The sequence below is a fragment of the Taudactylus pleione genome, unplaced genomic scaffold (genome assembly GCF_031769625.1).
Source record: "Taudactylus pleione unplaced genomic scaffold, aTauple2 ptg000223l, whole genome shotgun sequence".
Lineage (NCBI taxonomy): Eukaryota > Metazoa > Chordata > Amphibia > Anura > Myobatrachidae > Taudactylus > Taudactylus pleione.
Window position 1 is genome coordinate 2584069 of NW_028284625.1, and position 18773 is coordinate 2602841.

The 18773-nt window shown below is 39.7% G+C and overlaps 1 protein-coding gene across 2 annotated transcripts in view; it reads right to left on the minus strand.

Annotated features, from left to right (window-relative positions):
* LOC148517309 (potassium channel subfamily T member 2) overlaps nucleotides 1–18773 on the minus strand; it is a 1089312-nt gene that overhangs the window by 177576 nt on the left and 892963 nt on the right. For both annotated transcript variants that reach the window (XM_088478860.1, XM_088478861.1), the window contains one exon: nucleotides 2444–2593. In XM_088478860.1, coding sequence (XP_088334986.1) covers nucleotides 2444–2593 — 150 coding nt within the window. The remainder of the gene's footprint in view (nucleotides 1–2443; nucleotides 2594–18773) is intronic.

Below are 18773 nucleotides of genomic sequence, written 5' to 3' on the forward strand. Positions count from 1 at the left end.
ACCCTCCCCTTTTAGTGCCTAACCCTCCCCCTAGTGCCTAACCCTAACTCTCCACCTTAAGCCCACTACTTACTATAACTTTGGGATGCCATTGGTCAGGATGCCGGTGCCAGGATTCTGACAGGTGTTGGGATTCTGGCACTGGTATTCTAAGCACTGGCATCCTGCTCACTGGGATATTGACCACATGCCCTAGCTTGGATTTATGGTAGTTGAACCATAGACATTGTAACAATACAATTCTTTGGACACATCTCCAGCACCTGAAAACTTGAAGATGATTAAAATAGTTGTCTGAGACAGTCGGCCAACTGTACAAAGTAAACTATTTTCTATGATGGATAACAAAAAAAGTATAGTCTCTTGCACCAAACTTGTCCTTGAAATAGGACTGTTCTTTTGCAATAACAAAGTTCACATGGAACAATCCAAATTCACTGGGAAAAATTCCACTTCTGTGGTCACCATTTTGCCACTATTGGCCCAATGTGGTCATGTAATATCAACAAATTTATCGACAAAGCCAAATGACCATTTAAACTTTAATTATGTGACCTATTAGATATGAGCATTTATTTTTCATCTCATATATAAGAGCGGTTTCCCTAATTCAAGGTTTGGTTACTTATGTAAATAAGTAACCAAACCTTGAATTAGGGAAACCGCTCTTATATATGAGATGAAAAATAAATGCTCATATCTAATAGGTCACATAATTAAAGAATTTTAGTAAGGATAACTTATATATTCTTATTGATTATATTTATATCACTTTCCGGTTTGAAACATCCGGTCTAGGGGTTCTTCAACCCCGCTTTTAATTCACTCACTCCATCCTTGAAAAAAACACCCATGTGTCGAAACATGTCGGAGGAGTGAGAGGGAGAAAGCCGCATATACGGCTCAGAAGCAGCAGCGACATAAGACATACCTGTGTGCCATCCATCTGCCTTTCTGTTTTGTTATGCTGATCCATTTTCAAGCTTCTGGTACGTGGATATATTTTTATTGATTTTTATGTGATTAAATTGTTATCATTGTGACATATCACACTATGATATATTTGAGTTATCATTGAAGGGAAAGAAAACCTTTACATGTGTGCATCTGCCTGCATCTATGTAAGCCTGAACGTGAGCATCCATTTATTTGTACGTTCCCATATACCTATCTTCATGTGTGCACCTATACAAAGAAACCCTTACATGTTTCCATCCTGCATTGGAATGTAAGCTTTAATGTAAGAATTCCGTTATTATCCATAGGCTCACCTGAGGTGCCTGTTTGGTATAAGGGGATACCTATATGTGTGTTTGAAGCCGTTTCTAAAAGGGTCACACATTTGATTTTCATTTTTTTCTCTACACTTGATGGTGTATTTGTGATGTCTAAACAACTAATATAATTATATTTATATTTTTCTACTTCTGTTTTTCCTACTTCTACGCTGAGTATCATTGTGAAAATAAGAAGTGGAATTTTTCCCAGTCAATTTGGATTGTTCCATATGAACTTTGTTATTGCAAAAGAACAGTCCTATATCAAGAACAAGTTTGGCGCAAGAGACTATACTTTTTTTCTCATCTATCTTTGCATGGTACAAGTAATTAGGTGACTTGTGTGTATCATTTCTGCTACCTCACTCGGTAGTCCCCAGGTGGAGTTGTACTGTTATATATTTTCTATGATGTTCTGAAGCATGTACTTGTGTTCATACAATCTACAGAAAAATTTGTGTCAGAATGTGAAAATAAACATAAACATTGACATTAGATAGATCATCAACCTGAGGCCCTAACCTACATATTGTGATATAGTATTTTTTCCATTTTCAATTTGTAGTTATTTTTGATATAAAATACAATGGTATTTAATTTGAAAATGTATAATTGTTTACATTTTTTAACTTCAAACATTATTTTCTTTATCTATTTCCACTAAAGATATTGGTTAATAAAAGCCCCAACACTTAACATAGTAACATTTACGCTATAACAAGAAAATAATTACTCAAAGGAGTAAATTTACTAAAGGACAATTTTAATCGATTAAAAATGTATCTAAATTGATTAACATCGATGTTGTGCTTCAGGAGCTAAATTACACGTTTACTAATAGACAATTTTTTATATATCGATTTTTAAATGTTAGTAAATGCTGTATGTGATTTAGCCCCTGAAACAAAGCATAGATGTTAATAGATTTAGATCGATTTAGATTTGAAATCGATTAAGATCGACCTTTAGTAAATATCCCACTAACAGTGCAAAATATGTAGACAACATGGTTATTTTAATGTTTTGACTGAATATAAAACAGCTGACAAAAACATACAAAAAATGTGTCACAATATGCCATTAACTTAATCTACTGAAAATCTACAGACTCTTGTCTTGTGCATCAATGCATCCTCATTATACGTACTTTTAATGTTTTTACTTACTTTTTATGTGCATGGAATGAAGCATAGGTGAAGCTTTTCCCTTCATATTCAGCAAAGAATATGCTTTCCTCCATCTTAATATGGTAGACCTCATTGCCTGAACATCTACCATACATTTTCTGCCATTGTTCAGGCGACTGCTGTCCTTCCCTGTTAGACAAAACAATATTTCCTTTTGTACAACGAACAAAATGCATCATAACTTGAAAGATACATATTCCCACAAAATGTATATTATAATTATTACAAAACATTATACTTTTTACTCAGTTTTACAAAGTTTGATATCATACAGTAGCAATAGTGACACATGATGGACAAGACTGCTGAAGCTCTCTTGTATGATGGTCAACAATGGAATGTTGTGTTTTTTTTCTGACTACAAAATTCAGTGCTCACTTGCTCCTATTAGTACATTTGCATTTTGTTTAATTACAAAAGTTAAAGGGTTAAACACATTGTCAAACATTTTTACTTATATTCAAATTCATTTGATGTCAGTTCATTAATAACAATGGCTCTGATGCTGAGTTGAATTTATATGCATAAAAAATCCTCTCAAGATGAAAGAACAGACACAATCCAAGACTTGGCCATGCCTGCCCCAATGGCACATGCAGTAGGTTTATGCCAGGAGAACATCAAATTCTGAAAAATGGCAATACACAGTATAATAATTTGATAAAGCTGCAGGCAAGCAATATGTGTCAGATGGGCTTTCCAGGCTGCAATACCCTAACCCTAGATGACTGCGGACCATTCCCTTTGTGAATACATTGTGGACTCTAATTGCCACCTGGAGTTATCTTTGGGGACACCAGTACCTTGAAACAGTGGGGACAGCAAACACTGCATAGACGTTTCCTGCTAAAAGGGTCCAGATCCACCGGCGTGGGCTGGAAATATACTAATTTATCTTGACTTCTCTCCCTGATATAAACTTCAGCTGCCTAATTTAATAAGAAACATCCAGGAATGGACTATTTCTAACAAGTAGAAAGTCCACAAAATTGGGTCCAGACACTATATATATATATATATATATATATATATATATATATATAAAAAAAGTCCAAACGGTCCGGCACTACTCCCATATAGGAAAATGCTGCCTCCGTGCCCTCTGTAAAAGTGTACAGTAATCCCGATAGTTAGCGGCACTGGAGGACTTGATCAATCAAAAGTGTTTATTAGACCAACGTTTCAGGGCTACTTTGCCCTTTTGTCAAGGTATCAAAATTTACAGACATGTATTCTTACCTTTATATACCCGAGTGAGTTGCTACACCCCTGGAGCCGCCCGCGTCTGCAAGCTGCAGGGCGCGTCTCCCTCTGATGATGTGGCCACAATCAGCTGGCTCCTATTCCCATGGTAACGGGACGCAACCAGCCTGGACCACATCGCTTGGACAAACATAAATAACCATTAAGTGCACAATACCACCACCCTACTCAATTAAATACGTACAATACATCACATTACTACTGCTCAGGTGTCATTTCTAACTTAGTTAGTAAATGCAACTATCCGCTCCAGTATGGGTGCTGGATATCAAAATGTTAAGAGGACATCATTTCCTCTTCATCAATCTATAAGCACCTATTGCAATAGTACTAATTCTTAAAAACAAGTTCTAAGTATTCTCAAATTATTTGTACTTTACGACCACCTATGTATATCTCAAAACCTAAATGTAACATTGATGTATAGCGCTCAAAACTTATATGAGCACACACGATATCGCACCAGTAACTAGAGACCTACAGATTAGATAACTGCATTAAGCTAATATCCTAATTCCATCAAAGAGTGTTCCAACATATTTTATCATTAGGGCCTTTAGGAATAATTGTATTTAATTTCATGATCCATTTTGCTTCACATCGTAACAGCCGTCCAGCTCTGCCTCCTCTTCTCAATGTCAATGGAATGTGATCAATTATCTTGTGCTGGAATTGAGCCAAACTGTGTTGTCTCTCTGCGTAATGTCTTGCTACCGGTTGGTCCGTAGTATTACCTCCCAGTGCAGATCTTAAGGCCGACCGATGTAGGGCCATTCTTTCTCGCACCGTCCTCACCGTCTTACCCACATAATAGATTAACTTTTCAATACAGTTCAGACTCTCTCAACTATTTAGATGTAAGGGTTACTTTGCAGAATGGCAAGATTGGCACAAGTGTATACACAAAACCGACAGACAAAAATAATTTCTTACATGCTGCAATCCACCATCCACCAACTTTGAAACGTGGACTCGCGAAATCACAAATGATGAGGGTGGCTAGGATAACCAGTGATTTTTCTGCGGTTGAAGAAGCTATTGACCAAATAGTAACTAAATTTGGGGAAAGAGGCTACAGTTTGAAATTGATGAAAAACAGAAAGAGGAGGTCTTGGCAATGTCCAGAGCATCTTTGCTTCAGACTAAATCTAGAAGGAGGGAAGCTGTGATACCCTGGAAAAACAAGTTTTAAACATCTTGTCCCGTTATACAGCATGCTAGCAGGGCACTTTGGCCGATAATTGCATCAGATAAGGAGTTACAGTGTTTCAAAGGGCAGCGACCGATGGCATGCTATTTGAGAGGCTGCAGTATTAAGGACCTAATAGTCCGGATGAATATTACAGGAATGAATAAAATCAAACAAGAGAGAACATACTTTTTACAAAACCTCCAGGCTGCTATAAATGTCTAAAATGCATTACCTGCCGTAATATGCTCACAGGTCCAACGTTTAAAAATCCCCACAGTGGAGAAGTATATAAAATCAATCATATACTATCTTGTACATCTACTTACATAGTGTACATCATCATATGCCCTTGTGGCTTCTATTATGTGGGTAAGACGGTGAGGACGATGCGAGAAAGAATGGCTCTACATCGGTCGGCCATAAGATCGGCACTGGGAGGTAATACTACGGACCAACCAGTAGCAAGACATTACGCAGAGAGACAACACAGTTTGGCTCAATTCCAGCACAAGATAATTGATCACATTCCATTGACATTGAGAAGAGGAGGCAGAGCTGGACGGCTGTTACGATGTGAAGCAAAATGGATCATGAAATTAAATACAATTATTCCTAAAGGCCTTAATGATAAAACATGTTGGAACACTCTTTGATGGAATTAGGATATTAGCTTAATGCAGTTATCTAATCTGTAGGTCTCTAGTTACTGGTGCAATATCGTGTGTGCTCATATAAGTTTTGAGCGCTATACATCAATGTTACATTTAGGTTTTGAGATATACATAGGTGGTCGTAAAATACAAATAATTTGAGAATACTTAGAACTTGTTTTTAAGAATTAGTACTATTGCAATAGGTGCTTATAGATTGATGAAGAGGAAATGATGTCCTCTTAACATTTTGATATCCAGCACCCATACCGGAGCGGATAGTTGCATTTACTAACTAAGTTAGAAATGACGCCTGAGCAGTAGTAATGTGATGTATTGTACGTATTTAATTGAGTAGGGTGGTGGTATTGTGCACTTAATGGTTATTTATGTTTGTCCAAGCGATGTGGTCCAGGCTGGTTGCGTCCCGTTACCATGGGAATAGGAGCCAGCTGATTGTGGCCACATCATCAGAGGGAGACGCGCCCTGCAGCGTGCAGACGCGGGCGGCTCCAGGGGTGTAGCAACTCACTCAGGTATATAAAGGTAAGAATACATGTCTGTAAATTTTGATACCTTGACAAAAGGGCAAAGGCCCTCATTCAGAGCCACTCGCTAGCGGCAGTACGCTCGTTCCGAGCGATGTTCGCACATCTGCGCATGCGTACGGATCGTTATACGCATGCGCGAACCAGTCAGTGCGGCCGAAATTCATGTGCTCGCAATATAGCGAATGCCTGCTATTTTGAGTGACAGAATGAGGCGTATGTGGGTGGTAACAGGGGAAGGTGCTTGAAAACGGGGAGTGGAGATCAGAACGCAGGCGTGCTTAAAGGTCAAAACGGGCGTTTTATGGGTGTGCATAATTAATACAGCAGCGTCATTGACCACGTCACTGGGTTATTTTATAGCCAGAACTGCTCGCAAGATTGTGGTAGCAAAAACCAACCACAAGAATAGCGAGCAGTTCATACGCTGGTCGATGTACTCGATTAATCTAATAAATAGCAGACATGAAGTATGGTGCGAGCGGCCAGGGGGCGTTTTTAACAAATAAACGAGCGTATGTTTTGCTCGCTCGTTCAGACTTAGAGGTGTGAACAGACTGCAATTTGCGAACGGATCATTTGAATAGCCACCCCTTGTTTTTGAACGAACGACCGCAAATAGCGAACGGCTCTGAATCAGGCCCAAAGTAGCCCTGAAACGTTGGTCTAATAAACACTTTTGGTTGATCAAGTCCTCCAGTGCCGCTAACTATCTGGATTACTATATATATACAGTATATATATATATATATATATATATATACATATATAGATACCAGTAATCGGCACTCCACCTGGATGTACAACAAATCACACGATTCCGTTGCCCTCCAACTCCTCAGAGAAATATAAGCCACAAATGGCGGCACTCACGGAGAAAATAAAGAGGGGTCACACAGACCTCACCGCATTCAACAGTTTCGGTTTATTCTTAAACCTTTGTCAGAAACATGTTCCTGATGAAGGTTTAAGAATAAACCGAAACTGTTGAACGCGGTGAGGTCTGTGTGACCCCTCTTTATTTTCTCCGTGAGTGCCGCCATTTGTGGCTTATATATATATATATATATATATATATATATATATGTATATATATATATATGGGTAAATGGGAACTTTAGCGCAATAAAATATAAAGTTTTTAATTGCTAATGTAATTGTCACAGTATTATTGATTGAACATTTTAAAATATATTTTTATGAAGATTCAATAATAATATATTCTCATAAGAGCTGTTATTATTTTGAAACTGAATAAACAGTACAAGGAGCTCCAAATTGCCTATTTTTCCTCCCAGAATTCAAAGGGTCTGTAGTCCTCCACCTTTCTATTGATGCTTACTGTATCAGATTGAGTTATCGTAGATGTGTCAATATATATTGGCACATTTTTCAAGCCTGACCAGATTTCATACTGTTATTTCAGCCTGGTGCACTGAGTTGACTCATCATCATCAAAAGGTGAGTTTTTCCAGGCAGCAGCATTTGCAGTAGAAACTAAAGCAGAAGTATTTTCATGTCATGTGCCACTAGAGCTGACAACTTGCTAGCAAGGAATTTCTTGCATTTCATAAGATCTGTGTCAGTTGAGAAGACTTTACACAGAACTTAAATCAAGGATTGAACATGGTTGCCAAAATGCTAGATGTTAAAATTCAACTGCTAGATGTTGAAAACCCTTTGCTTCTGTCGAAGCTAATAAATAACTTGATATACATGTCAAAAAAAGTTAGCAGAATCACTTTGTTTCATCTCCTACTTCAGCTTCTTCAGCTCCTTTTTTAGTAGTTCAATTAAGAGTATGACCTAACTCTGGTAGTGTTTCTCTTCACTTTATATGTTACAATTTCAAATGGATTCAGTAGCTTGTATTCTCCAGAGTGCTGTAGTAAAATAACATGTATCGCTACTACCTACTGTATCCCATGGCTTGATGTGTATGTGTGGATGGCTGGTTGTTCACTACCTCTTGCTACAGTTGTTGGCAAGGCAAATTGAACTTTTCTTGCAGCTATTGCAGTGTTCTACATGCAGTTGCTATTTGCCAGAAATTTTAATGGATACAGCCAGCATCTCCTGCACGGACCGCTCATTTTTTAAAGCTATTCCGAACCACCAAGTTTGTGTGCTCAAAACATGCTGCGTGTTGAAATTTACCCATATGTAATGCTTGTACAATGCTACAGTAGTTCCGTTATCGGACATGACAAGTATTGAGAAGAGTCTTAGTGGGGTAAGCTATTTTGCTACCACATCCATGAGTTTTTTCAACAGATTTCTACCAGTATGCCTCTTAGTGAAGCCAGTGATACAGACACTAGCCTGTTTGTGAATGAGCTGGTGGTGTGTGTTAGATACTACAGCTGATGGCGATACACCCACCCAGTAGTCTGTAACAGTCATGTAATTTTTAGTTTGACGAGTTATGCATGTCTACATATCTGTAGCTAAGTGGATAGTCAGTACAATTTCATTTTGTAGGCAAAGAACAACCTTTTTTATCATCAAAATACAGGTGAGGAATTGTTGTTCTGGTAAAATAGAATCAAAATGGAATTTGGTAGATACACACATGACCTCAACTAATTGTCTAAAATCCTGATGCATTGACAGTTGATCTTGGACGTAGATCTAAAGCTAAAGTAGCTGTCATGTTTCAGTGATCCACTGGGCAATAAGACGGCAATTGTAATGCTCGGTTTCTCTTGATGACCAAGTTGAGTGAACTCACTGCAAATGCCGTAACAGGGAGGAGGCATTTAGATGGATAACATTCCCACCTGTACTTACTTTGGCACTACAAATGCCACAGATGCCTTGACAAATGTTGTCAGGATTTGGCAAATATATTTACACATGGAAGAGGTGGCTTTTTTGTTCTTTAGCTCAGGCATGTTAATCCGCTTCCTAACACACTAAATTACATGGTGGCAAATTACATTTTTCCCTTCATAGTTTAGGTTTTCTTTAAGATTGTGAAATATTTTTTAGATTTGAGGTGCCCTTTCTTAGACCTTTTTTTCCCCTTCACTACCTTTAAAACTAAATGTTGAAGGCTTTTCTTCTATCAACTGGTCCATGATTGATTTTATTTTTTACACCAGGACAGCAGAAAAGCTATATACTGTAATAGAACTTAACTTCCATCACACCAAGAGAACGTACAATGAGATTTTTTTGACACCAAAAAATTATTTTATCCACTTTAGTTATTTTGGGATGCAGCTGTTGGGGACACCACAACAACCAATTAGTATAGTAATTTAGACATTATGAATATAGGTTATACATAAAACCGTATGCAAATGCCCTATTCCCAACACTATGGGCAAGGACAATAGAGAATGAAGCTGTGTTGTAGATTAAAGTCACTGGGACCAAGGGCCCGATTCACACCCGCTCGCTAGATGCATTCGCACGCATCCGTCAGCTGTCAAAGTATGCAAATCCAATGATCGCACGGCAAGACATTAGCTCACCCACTATGTCTTGACGTGCGATCGCGGTATGTATCACTATTTAGACACCCACCACCTTGTCACAAGATGCCCACTTTCCCTTAGTAACACATGTCATATCCAGGAAGTGTATTAAACAATCGGTAACATCGAGTAACATCAGACCCATACTCAGTATTTGTTGTTGACCATACCCTACCGCAAGCACTGTGAGTGCTGCAGTGTGTAATTCAGCCATGTGACGTGTATGCTGATGCTGCGTCTTAATTATGCACACCCCTGAAATGGTGTTCAGACGCACAGACATGCCTGTGTTCGCACCACCGCACCCCCATTTTCATCGACCACCCCCTGTCACCACCCACAAACGGTTCTAGCGAGGCGTCTATGAACAAGGGGCGATCGCTTTGTGATAAGTATGCGCAGAGTGCAAACATCGGCAAGATACATGCGAACGCAGCCTTGCGAGCGGGTCTGAATCGGGCCCCAAGTGCAGAACCTGGGTCAGGAACTCCCAGACATGTGAATACTATATTGGGCTCAGAACTCTAATGGGATGCTACTGCCACTACCCCTACTGCTACCCCTACTGCAGTCACACTAAAAGTAACAATAGTATTACTGTCTCCACCACATAAGAGTACTCAGGAAAAGCACCAGCACTAGGCTTGGGATAATTCTAGGCAGGGTTCCCCACATTGCCTTAAGGGAACCCTGCCTGGAGTGGCCAACACTAACTGGCTATAATTTTGAACCCATTCCTAGTGCTACAATTCCAGGTATTGCCACAATTTAACACATTTTGTAAGGCCAACTGAGCAATACTAATCTGCCCTGTATTATGCACCATGAGCTGTTAACTTATCTCTTCACCAGGTCAGTCTTTGAAGATGTAGTCATGCATTAACTGGATTTTTTCCATTTTGCTAATTTCTCTAAACTACAGCAAGTAGTGTCAGGAAGCACGAGGAAGGGGTTAACTATTACTATCTTAGACTTGTGTTTAATTAAAATTTCTGCATTTAGCTGATAGCATATTACACAGCAATGGCCCCCAAGGCTCACTGTTAGACAGATTTTTTACACCCTAGTACCCAACACATTAGGGGGATGGAGACACTTACAAGCTGTTGATGTTTTATATAATAAAAGTGCTGGGGACATTATCACAATGGTGCCAGGAATCTTCTAGAAAATAACTTGCCATCTCACAGTGAGAGCCATGATAAGAAATGTCTTTCATTGCAATTTAGTAAACAGTGCTTTTAATTACATAGGAATGCTGTACAACTGCAGTAAGTCGCTTGCAATGTCAGCACTTTTTTCTGAGAAAAAAGACAGCATCACTGTTTTTCTGTGATAATGTAGCTAAGCAGTGTTTTTCAGTTTAGTAACAGGACACCTATGATTCATGTTCATAATTAACACTTGGTTAATAGAACTAAAGCAGGAGCTACTGAAGCTCTAATCTTCTAAGAAACATTTTGCTGTTTAATTTGCTGTAAAACAAAACAAAACAAGGCATATACAATTAAAAATTATCTGATTCTCATTTAAATGACAATTTCACTGAAATGTACTCTAGAAAATGTAAACTGCAGATAATTAAATGTTACAAATATTTAATTTGTTGTCTTAGAGCACCACCTAGTGGTTCGCTCAGGTATAGTAGTACTTCTAAGGTCTGGACTATGGTCTGTAAACATGACACTGAGTTGAATACAACTTGTGTTGTTATTGCAACTGCAAAATGTGTCCTAGAAAAACACTCATTTTGCACAGCTTGCATAGTTAGCCTTATAGGTAAGATGCATTCAGTTCAGCAATTGTAGCATATGTGGCTGTTTTACTACTGTAGTGAAAGTGAACAGGAGCCATCAGTATGTGCCCGGTTTACGTCAGGATGTATGGCTTTTGATAATACTAAAAATGCAGTATTCATACACAACATAATACATGACTGGACAGTGTTATTAGTAATTAAAATAAAAGCTCTACTTACAATAAGAAAGAACATTAGACCAGTACATAGTGACAAAATTCAAGTATTAAGTTCGAATCAAAACACAGATGCATCACTTTCCCCTTTAAAAGATCCAATAGGTATAGGCTTTGTAGCTGGGGTGCAATTGCTAATATCCCTGTAATAATATTAATAGATTGCAGCAGCTATAATATTTTATTATATATTTATATATTACCAACATATTCTGTTACTATTTATAATTGAGAACAAAACAGTAATAAAACAAGACTGGGTAATAACAGACATAGAGATAGATGGCCCTGGTTCCAAGCTTAGAATCTATCGTAATAGCATTTGTGGGAGGAATTCAGAAGAATACTGCAAAACAGGGTCGAAATTAGGATTTTTGTCACCCTGGGCAAGGCCATAATTTGATGCCCCCCCAAATATACAACATAGAGGACAAATAGGGTGTGTGGTTTTGTGACACAGTAATGCCCCTTATAACACATTATGCCACAGTAATGTCCCTTACAACACATTATGCAACACAGTAATGCCCCTTACAACACATTCTGCCACAGTAATGCCCCTTGTACATTATGCCACAGTAATGCCCCTAATACATTATGCCACACTCAGTAATGCCCCTTATAGCATTATGCCAAACAGTAATGTCCCTTACAACACATTCTGCCACAGTAATACCCCTAACAACACATTCTGCCACAGTAATGCCCCTTACAACACATTATGCTACAATAATGCCCCTTATACATTAAGCCACAGTAATGCCCCTTATTCATTAAGCCACAGTAATGCCCTTTATACATTATGCCACAGTAATGCCCCTTATACATGTATGCCACAGTAATGCCCCATATACATTATGCCACAGTAAGGCCCCTTACACGTTATGCCACAGTAAGGCCTCTTTTACATTAAGCCATTGTAAGGCCCTATCTCCCTTCTCTTACCTGCCAGGGCCGCGCAGTAGGTGAGCTCGGGGTGGCGCAGGATGGGGCTGCCACGCACTGGGGAACTGTCAGTACTGCCTTCATTGTAATGTGGTGCCGCTCGCGAAGCAATTGGAGATCACGGACCAGCAGCCTCTGCTGATATGCTGCTGGTCCACCAGCACTGATTGGCATGAGATTGGCAGCACATTAGACTGATGGTGTCTCTGTGCCTCTCAAGGCCGGGATGCGGCACCAAACCCACAAGAGCAGCAACCTAGCCTCCCGGCAGCTTCTCCCCGGTACCCCTTCTAGTCCAGCACCCGGGTCACATGCCCCCTTAGCCGCCCCCCCCCCCCCCCAGTTGCGGCCCTGTGCAAAACAGATCTTTCCTGTGGTCAGCATTTGTCTTTTTTTGCATGAATCTGTGTGTACTTTGACCACATTGACACTCCAATACTTGTTCTGCCCGCCTTAGTGTAAGTGCTAGTAACTGCAAATGCATCTCAGTTAACATGGGACCGAATGCGTAAGAATATCTGGTGTACATGCATGAAAAATGCAATATCTGGATTCTGGAATAAAAAAAGATGCAAAGTGCATTTGCACCCAAATAAACATGAGCCCTACATCCTCCAATTATATTAACTATTGTTGTATAATTACTATCTATCAAATGTCCAGATGTGCTATAGTTCTTTAGGATGGGCTTCTACTTAACTAAGAGCCATTAATAAAACTAAAAGTAACAATGTACAGTAAATACATTATAGTCAAATTAGTTACACAAAGTAAATGCGTCTTAGTTAAGTAAAGCACTGTTGTTACTTAGCCAGAAGTAACTAGTGCTCTAGTGTTATTTAAATAATCAGATCTGAAGCATGTGTAGAGCTCTGTGTTACCTAAAAAGAAAATAAGTTCTGCACTGTTCCTAAGCACTATATGATACAGTTTAAAGGAAGGACTGTGATGTTCCAGTGCTAGGGGATTCATGTTACTATGGGAGGGTAGAAATCTAAATAGAGGATAATGCAACAGGGGGAATACATGACTAAAAGATGAGGGGACACATCATCAGGGGCATAAGTGGCTACAGGGAAAAATAAATAATTTCAGGGAGGTATAAATCCTTACAGGGGTAAATCTGATTAAACAGTGTATAATGGTACAAGAGAAATATATCAGTATAGTGATGGTATGTGATTGCAGATGGGGAGAAATGCAGTCAGGAGGAAGGATGATGAAGAAGGATGTTATTGCAGGAAATTGATGGAAGAAAGAAAATTCTGAAGCTCTCTTAAATAATAAAATGGAAGAATGAAGGGGTTAAAAGAAGGGAGGTTGGTGCAAGAAGTAAAGATCTTGAATGGGGAGGACAATGATAATGATAGTAAAATGATAATTATTGAGGGACAAGATGATAGTCTTGGGAGAAAGAGCTTGATGAAGGGAGAGATGCACAGTGACCTAGAAACTAAACGGTCATCAGTTAAATAATCTAGTGTAGAAATTGAATCAAAAACATAACAATTATATTAACTATATTCTATGTACAACATTGTTTTAAAATGACACAAATACATCTGCACACACATACACACCCACACATGGGAAGGAGGGAAGAAAGACAAGAGGGTGGGAAGGAGTAGAGAGCCAGCCACTTGTGATTTTCTGGCACTGGCATGATGTTACAGTATGCGCTCCGGTGACCTGACCAGCTCTGGACCACCCTGTTAAGGAGCTTGATGAAACTTATTCTGATTTCTATGCACTCAACCAAAAATTTTACTTTAGTAAATTTTGTCCCAAGTGTTAAGGAGTCCATAAAGACATTAATATCATGTTTATGTCTTCTTACATTCAATAAGAGTTTAGAGCATTTGGCCAAAGACAACTAAGCAACAAATCTACAGTACAATGATTACAAAATTATATTTTTTAATCTTCTGTAATTTATCGGCCAAATATGTCCTTTTGTATATTTTATTTAACATTGTTTTTTTTCTAGCTTCAATTTCAGCTATAATATGAGCAAGCTGTTGTTTACTTACAGTGCACATGATGCAAAACTACCCTACCATTAAATTGTATGCAATGCAGAAAGCAGACTCAGCCATCATATTACCAAGAAAAAATAAGTAGCTCTGCCAACTGAAAATCACATGAATTAAAAGCACAGAAGAATGGTCTCATTACAATGCTTCAGTTTACAAAATAGACTTTCTCCATGTCCCTGTTTGTTTTGGAAACTGAAACATTGAAATTCCATTTTTTTAATTAATAAAAATAAGATAGCAAGTGTAGTAATTTCAATGAGTTTGTTAGAGCAGAGGAAATGTGAGCATTTTGTGCTTAAAATGTCCTCCGGGTGGCAGTAGAAGACTAAGATTGATTATATATATATATTTTTTTTTTATTATTATTTTTATTTTTTAAAATACAACTTTCAATATGTGTGCTTGCATCGATTTAGTAACAAAACCGCCTATTTAAAAAATGCTACAAAACCTAAAAGGGTAACTGGCATAAAACTGCAAGTATATTTTTAATCTATTATCTATTCAGATAATTAGAAATAACCATTTTTATGATGTGTAGCATAATATGTACAGGTTCACATACATTATATGTCTGGGAAGGGCATAGGTTTATTAGCAAGATGGCAAAGTTTGCAGAGCAGCATAAGTCTGCATATGTGTAAGCCTGGTGTTCCAATGTGACTAATGATTAGGTGCAACAAAATGTCCTACTTTTGTGGAGCACTGCAGAGAAAATATTTCATTTTTCTAAGGGACATTATTGAAATTAGATTAAAAGGTGAAAACATTTTACATTCAGAGATTCCCTTATGCAGAGAGGTGCGGCCATTTCCAAAAATGATCTTTATACCATACTGTATCTCACCTGACAAAGAGAAAACATCCTATTTTTTTATCATTCACTTAAGTCGCACATTCACTTGCCGATTTCTATGAGCGATTAAACAATAACAATATCGTTATCATTCAATCGCTCATGAATATTGCATGAATTGGGCACATTAATGTTGGAAATGACCAGCGATGCGTGCTGGTCATTTCCGACATCAATCATCGCCTGAATATACTGGTCAACCTGACAATAACGTCAGGTTGAGCATGCTAGGGGATGATTGATGTGCCTACACTGAACGACTGATCGTTCAGTGTAGGCACAGAACAGACTGTGAAACGACTGCACGATTACAATGTCGTATTTGTGCAGACGTTTCAAAGTCGGCTAGTGGATGTGCCCCCTCAGTATTTTCTGGTTGTACTTCAGTGGAAAAGAGCATTTATAATTGCATGTAATGTAGTACAATAGCAATATACGTCTTCAAGCAAACACAATTGTTATATGTCACAATGACAATCCCAGATGTCCCCTATATCTCATGATTACTTTTAACAATATACAGTATAAGGCTAAAACAATCGGAAATTTAGGAGAAGAATGAAGCATTTTATAGAATGAAAGAGATGACCCTAAAGTGGTAGTTGGTTTCTGCAAACTAGAAATGCACCTAGGTTTGTGAAAATATCTGCAGAGAACAGACAGCAGGCAGGCGTGGATCCGAAATGCCCTAGGTGCATTATCTAAATGTACCACTGCCAACAAAGACATTTTACAGTGCACATCCATTGTGCATCAATAATGAGGGCTATTATAGGGCTAGTGATAGGGGCATGAGCGCCTGATCTAACTCGCTATCATACTAGGGGCCATTAATTAAGGGATATGGTCATGATCCATTGGGAATACTAGGACCCACTTTACATGCTGTGCTGCCTGCTGAAGGGAGTGTGGTCACTTCATCATTGGGACATGGCTATGCCTCCCCAGCAGCTTCTGCCCTTTACCCACTTCCTCTCCTCTAGGCATCTGGATAGAGTTTGTAAATAGCACTGTTCTACCAAGCTCAGTCTTGTGACTGGGGGGGGGTTGTTGGATATATATAGAATGAATTTTAGGAGTGTATGGGACGGATGCGGAGTGACAGCACATCTTTTGGCTACTGATTAGGCGTCTTTTTGTAATATTTAATAGCCAGCCGCATTAGTTTTCTTTGTGTGCTCATGACTAAGGTGGTTACACACTGCAATGGCCATCGGGCCCAGGGCTTCATCACTCGGTCACCAGGCATACCTTAAGTCATCCATGTTTATGGCTTCTGTTATGTGATCTGTTTTGGTCCTTTTTTTGAGCATGGCTATTATCTTGTAAAAGCCTCTAATACAGCTTTTTAATTTTCATAAAACTGGTGGTGTGCTGGTCTCCTTTTTGATCCCCTATTGGATTGAAGTGCCTCTACATACATACATACATACATACATACATAAAAGACATAATTAAAGGTAAGAGGGTGTCAGGTTGCCACCTAGGATCATCTGTTACTCACCACGGTGCCAGCTTACCCGGATCCCTCGGGTTGTCAGACGCCAAGTGCAGCGGCACTGAGCATTATTCTTAGAGCCATGTGGACATCCGTGTGCCACGTCGTGCCTCGGTTACTGTGGTCACCGTCATGGATGCGGCCATGATCACATCACCTGACTACTCTTTACCCAATGGTAGCATGGTAGTGGTCAGCTGATGCTGCCCCCTATGATCTGCTACCTTAGGGTATAAAGCCAGCCTCCAGACAGAAGGAAGTTGCCTTTGCAATGTTGTTTTTACTTAGTGTTTACTGCCGCTACCTCGTTCCAGGTTCCCTCTTCGTGATATCCTTGTGTCAACAAATACCAACTTTTTGTACAACAGAGCATCCTAACATCTTGCCGGTGTGCTGACAAGTGCCAACTCTTTGTGCAAAAAAGCATCCTAACATCTCGCCTGTGTGCTGATACAAGTGCCAACTCCTTGTGCAACAGTGAACCCTAAACATCTCGCCTGTGTGCTAAGCAAGTGCCTATTCATTGTGCAACAGAGCATATTTACATCAATACCTGCGTACCCATCAGATACCCCCTTGGTGCGCAATTGTGCATCTGGACACCACACTGGTGCGTATCATCAGCGCCATCCCTTGGCGCAACTCTGCATCAAACCACCATCGTTTGTGTACTATTACCAGTGCCACCTCTTGGTGCAATTGTGCGTCAAAAGACCTTTTCCAGGGTACAAGTTGCAATCTCCTCATTGGTGCCATTTACTTCTTACAGAAGTAGTTCTCTAGGGCCACTGTAGTAACTTCTTTATTCCTGTGGGTACCAAACACCTGACCAAAGGACCGCGTTCTGCCAGCTGGCATGCAGCTTAACCCATATCCCACTTGGTGGGGTCACTGGTGAACACCTCCCAGCTGGTTAGACTCCACACCATTGGTCAGGTCCCGTCAACGTCCGGTATTCATGGATGACGAGATCTTACATACAGGCCCCATGCCTCTGATTCCTTCCTCAGGGCCTCAGCTTTAATCCCCTCAGCAGGGGATCCCGCACAGCCAGACATGACAGTTTACACAGGCCCAATGGAAGCTACCAGTTCCCAGGCAGCGGGAGTGTCGCAAGACCTTGCCTCATGCATGGATTCTCAAGAGGCAGCTCAGCATCAGGTGGTGCAATACCTGCAAAAGGTCTCTGGTCTACTATTGGCTATACAGGTGACCCTAGCTATGCTTCACCCTCCACCTGCTGTGGCAGCACCAAATATTCCTCCAGTTCAACCTCCGAGATTCAGCCCTCCGAAGTATCGTCTTCAGTTGGCATCCCCTGAACACCAGTGCAGGGCATTCATTAACCAGTGTAAAATCCAATTTGAATGTCTGCCACAGGATTTCCCGACTCCTAGGTCAAAAGTGGCGTACATCATTCCCCTACTGACTGGAACTGCATTGGACTTGGTTTCTCCACTATGGGAATGTGCTGATCCTCTGGTCTGTAATTACAATACGTTTATTGCAATTTTCAAAATAATTTTTGATGAACCTGTCTGTACTGCCTCAGCATCGGCTGACCTCCTTCAAGTCCGCCAAGGAACCCGTACTGTAGGACAGTACATGGTCCAGTTCCAGATGATTTCCTCCGAATTGAAGTGGAATGAGGAAGCCCTTAAAGCAGCATTTCTTCCTGGGCTCTCTGAGAAAATTAAAGATGAATTAGCCTCTTGAGATCTTCCAGAATCCTTTTTGAGGTAGTCTCTCTATGTATCAAAATTGGCTTATGACACAGGGAATGTTTGGACCTTTTCCAAGTTCATTTTTCTCTGGAGGTCTATCCGTTGGTTTCAAAACAAACTATGTCTATACTGTGCCACTCT